Raw genomic sequence first — 5,213 nt, forward strand, 5'->3', positions numbered from 1 at the left:
ACTTTTCTTTTTTCCCTTTCGCCTCCGTGACCCAGAAGTTTGGTTAACGTCATGAATCGCCGAATTTAATTGTTTGCCTCAATGGTGTTAATATTTTATGATATAACATTCAAACACAAAATTCATGTGCAATTTGTGTGAGAAAAGACGTTGACAATAAGAACAAAATAACTCGTGAAACGAAAGTAAAACGACTAGATTAGAAGCTTAGAAAGCAAAAAAAAAAAAAAAAAACTGTTTAAGATTATAAAACAAACATTTATGTTAACATCAAAATATAACTAGATATATCGTGTTTCGTCGTTAAAAGTATCATTATTATTATGATAACTTGAACTTTTCAGCACGTCACGTTGTAATTAGTTAAAACCATTCAGCACTAATTCAATAAGATCAAATGATACAAATCAAAATATCTCTGAAATATAAAAATATCCTAGGTATGATTAAATATACCAATCTCTTATATAGCGGCAAAATATCCTGTATATAAAATCATTGTCTTACTCAGGGTCTATGGAAGGTTTATTGCAAATTTTTTTTCTCGTAATCAATCTTTCGACTTACAACTGATGACAAATAAACTCAATCAAATTCCTATAATGACGTCACCCTCATTAACATATTGGAAGATATAACTAGCTAAAAACTAGTGTGAACATATTGGAAGTATAAACCTTGATATCTTCAAGATCCATCACCCATCCAAATCTTATGATTTTTTTTTACCATTCAAATATTCACTTTATGTAGAATCAATGCTGAAAATATTAAGTTAGATGGTATAGACACTTTAGTCTATCATATGCTAATAGTTGCCTTTGAACCCAGTTATAGCTTGGGGCGAACCTCCATACGATTTACTTAACAGGTAAATGCATTGAAAAGTGCATGAATAGGTGTTTTGAACGCAGTTATAGCTTAGTGTACGTGTTACTCGCAGGAGTATTCCAAGATGGACGGTTTGATTACACTGTTGGTGTTCACGATAAATCTGCCCGTCCTTGCGGCTATGGAACAAGTCATCTCCCCAATCAACCGTGAGAAAGGATACCTGTTTGACAACTTTCCGGGTTACAAACTTCATTCATCTCAGTATCAAGGTATTGAACGCTATTTTTAGGCTAGTTGCTTTGTATACTAGGAATCATTTACATTCTTGTAAAGCTACCACCGCATCATTCGACGTAGTTTTTCCTGTTTTTCAATTTATCAGTAATGCGTTCCGCAGGTGGCGAATCCATGCAAGATTAATAGCGCAGCGCAGCCGTGACGTCATAAAAACGAAGACAAAGGCGAAATTCGGACAAACAAACTTACAAGTTTACTTTAAGCAGATAATTTTCACAGCCGATCGCAGTTGATCTTAGTTTACATGGGTTATTATTGTAACTTTAAGTAAAAATAATAAAATCGGTTCGTATAATCCTCGTAGCGGTTAAACAGAATGCAATGTTTGTCCGAAACTTTAAGCTATTTTTAGAATCAGTGCGCTGCGCTATTAATTTTAAAATGGGAGTGACTTGAGCTAATACCCCAGGATACTGTAAGAAATAGTACTAATTAGTACTATTTAATGTTCACGGTTTTAGTGCGTGCACTCTAATGGCATGCAACTTTTTAAATTTATGACAAAGCTATTTTAAGGTCACCCGGTTTTTTAATTTAAAAAAACCCCAATTCCTCGTTCGTTTCCTCCAGATATTGACGAGTGCAGTGGCTCTCATGTTTGTCATGTTATTATTGTCATGTCATGTCCCCCCCCCCCCCCCCCCCACGGGTCTCGGTTTAGTCGAGGACATAGCATAGTCTCATGTGAGCAGAGTTCGTTAGGTCTCTCCCTTGATGCGAGATCATTCAAGGCGGGTTAGGGTTTAGGGTTTGGGCTTAGGTTCTTCGCAAGCTAAGTTCCAATCCAATCTGTGCCCTAATTAACTTAGACCATGATTCCAGAGAGGTTGTTTCAGGGTACAGGGTGTCCTTTCCTGAATAAAAGTTAGCACACCTATCTATAATTACTGTGTTTCAATGATCTTAGTATCGATTTTTACAAGTGATTCTTTTCCATACAGGTTTTGTGACCATTTTCATCCTCTCGGAAGGGTGCAATATCACCGAAAACTATTATGGAGTGTGTATCATTAAGGTCAACAATGGAGAAGATCACTGTCCCAATGTAAGTCTGCCTGCCTTATTATCGAATTCGTAACGCAAACGCAAGCAAACGCACGCGCGAACTAGAGTAACGCAAACGCACGCGTGAACTAGAGTAACGCAAACGCAAGCAAACGCACGCGTGAACTAGAGTAACGCAAACGCACGCGTGAACTAGAGTAATGCAAACGCACGCGTTAACTAGAGTAGCGTAAACGCACGCGTGAACTAGAGTAATGCAAACGCACGCGTTAACTAGAGTAGCGTAAACGCACGCGTGACCTAGAGTAACGCAAACGCACGCGTGAACTAGAGTAATGCAAACGCACGCGTTAACTAGAGTAGCGTAAACACACGCGTGAACTAGAGTAATGCAAACGCAAGCAAACGCACGCGTAAACTAAAGCAACGCAAACGCAAGAAAACGCACGCGTGAACTAGAGTAACGCAAACGCAATCAAATTAAGATACACAAGTGCATTGTAAAACTTGTTCAATGTCAGACATTGTTGGTCTTGCATTTGCTTTTCTGTAGTTCACGTTTGCGTTCTCACTGGTTCACGCTTCAAATGAAAAAGTTTTCATCTCTTGCGTTTGCATTTGCGTTACTTTTGTGAACCAGGCTTGTCCCGGGCATTTCCGCTTCCAAAATAATGGTAAATTGCCCAGCAGTAAGCTGCAGTAATATAAAGCTGCTATTCAAAAAACGATAGCCCACTGAAAGCTGGTAAACCAGCTAGATTTCAATTCCAAAGATTTAGTGGCACGCAGTCGCTCAGGTTACTGGGGAAGGTAGCAGTGTTTGTACGACATCTGGGTGGTGTGGTGGTTATTTTACTTCTCGCCTCTCACCGCTGTGTCCGGGTTCGAGTCCCGGTTTAGACAGGATCATAAGTGAATTGAGTTTGTTTGATGTGTGCGGGTTCTCTCTCTTGCCACGAGGGTTTTTCTCCTGGTTCTCCGGTTTCCTCCCTCCGTAAAAATCAACATGTGAGTTGAGTGTAGTATATAGAGAATGTAGTGGTAGTGTGTGTGGAGCGAACATCACGGAAAAGCCTTTTGTGATCATTGTAAGATATAACATATATACGGTTTTAAGCATCTGGGGCTGGTAAATATATGAAATTCATTCAAATGATTAAGACAAGCTTTTAATAGACTCGATATAGTTCATTCAAAGAAAGTTAAAGAAAAATATTTTAGATCAACATTAGCCAAATATCTAACGTTTTATATGTTTTTCTAGATGAGAGGTCACAATGTCGTTGTCTTGGACAAGTTTGGTGTTTATCAGGACAAAAGGGTATTTGACACGCATGGTGATAAGAATGCAGGTGTAAACATGAGAAATTACTTGAACAACCTTCCAAATGAACGCATTGTGCTTATCTCAATAATGGACAGCGGTGATGTTTACGTAGGCCACGCAGCAGCAGCATTAAGATCGGTTGGTGCTGTTAATCCCACTGTTGTCGATTATCGAACACCATGGCTTCTGGTAGGGTACAAAGGAGGTTCGCCATCTTGGATCACCGAGAAGTCAGCAGACCAATACAAAGGACCTATCCAAGCTAACGTTACAATAGCAGTACCAGTTACCTGATGGCTTGGTATTGTATGCATGCACGTATATAATGTTATAGAGTACTTGTCTTCTCGTCATAATACCATTACCAGGTACCCGATGGCTTGGTATTGTATGCACGGCATGCACGTATATAATAAGGTTATAGAGTACTTGTCTTCTCGTCATAATACCATTACCAGGTACCCGATGGCTTGGTATTGTATGCACGGCATGCACGTATACACTCCATTGAAGAATCGTTGTCGGGTTCAGAAACATAGAACATAAAAGCTGAGACCGAAATGGCACATGGGAAATGATAAAATTAATAATTTATTCATTTGCGCCATCCATGCAGTCGGTTTAGAATGCCAAACGCGTATTAAAGTGCAAATGAACCCTTCGACAATACTTTCAGTACTGATTTCTCATGAAGTAAATAGTTGAATGGTAAAATATTTCTTGATTTGAGTGATGCGTTTCTAAATTATGAAGGTTTATACTTTCAATATGCTAATAAGCGTGACGTCTATTAAGGCTTAATTAAATATACAAAATCGAACTGGTTCATAGATACAGTATTTAAAAAGCATCATTATTTTACTCATGGTTTACATGAAAGCTATTTAAAATTTTTATTTTCAAAATGACCAGCATTAAGTATTACTAGTTACAACAAAAACACTCAAATACCTTACCTGACGTCATCATCATTAACATATTGGAAGTATAAACCTTCCTAACTTAGAGACGCGTCACTCAAATCAAGAAATATTTTACCAATCAACTATTTACTTTATGCAGAACCGGTACTGAATGTATTGTCAAAGGGTTGATGTGCACTTTAAAAACAGTGGATGATGCCACGGGTCGCCGGTCACAGCATGCATCTAATTAACGTACTTCCCATGTGCCATTTTGGTCCCAGCTTCTATGTTCTATGTTTCTAAACCCAACAACGATTCTTCAATTGAGTGTATAATAAGGTTATAGAGTACTTATCTTCTCGTCATAATACCATTACCAGGTACCCGATGGCTTGGTACTATATGCATGCACGTATATAAGTAAAGTTAGATTACTTGTCTTTTCATTGTAGTACCAGTTCCAATTTAGTCTGGTATTGCAAGTATGCAAGTATAGAAGCCGGCTTCTTAGTTGCATCCAACCTTATAGCGTATCTCGTCTATAGAGCATATAATTTGAATCCTCGCACCTTTAAAACGATTTGCCTAAAATGTAATTCTTCAAGAAGCCTTGCTCATAGTTTTATAACGCGTATTTAAAATATCGACAGTCGACAGTACTAGTAGTAATAAAAATAAATATATAAACCTTCTTGAAAGCATCCTGGACTGAATGCAATCTTCATGTTCTGTGTAACTGAGCAACCGTAACATCTTTCATTAGACAGAAAAAAAACAGGAAATAGGAGAGAGAGAGAGAGAGAGAGAGGAAGGAAGGAAGGAAGGAAGGAAGTGAAAGGAGACAC

At 38.2% G+C, this 5,213-nt stretch overlaps 1 protein-coding gene across 1 annotated transcript; it reads left to right on the forward strand.

The window, feature by feature from the left end:
- The first annotated feature begins 955 nt into the window (after window positions 1-955).
- On the forward strand, window positions 956-5,060 carry LOC148911625 (uncharacterized). Its single transcript, XM_089029186.1, has 3 exons — window positions 956-1,103; window positions 2,073-2,176; window positions 3,401-5,060. Exons 1-3 carry the CDS (start codon window positions 956-958, stop codon window positions 3,755-3,757), a joined length of 609 nt encoding a protein of 202 aa, XP_088885312.1. The 3' UTR covers window positions 3,758-5,060.
- The last annotated feature ends 153 nt before the right edge of the window (window positions 5,061-5,213 follow it).

The sequence above is a fragment of the Actinia tenebrosa genome, unplaced genomic scaffold (genome assembly GCF_029948245.1).
Source record: "Actinia tenebrosa isolate PJP-AT-01 unplaced genomic scaffold, QUT_ActTen_1.0 PGA_scaffold13__45_contigs__length_12533684, whole genome shotgun sequence".
NCBI lineage: Eukaryota > Metazoa > Cnidaria > Anthozoa > Actiniaria > Actiniidae > Actinia > Actinia tenebrosa.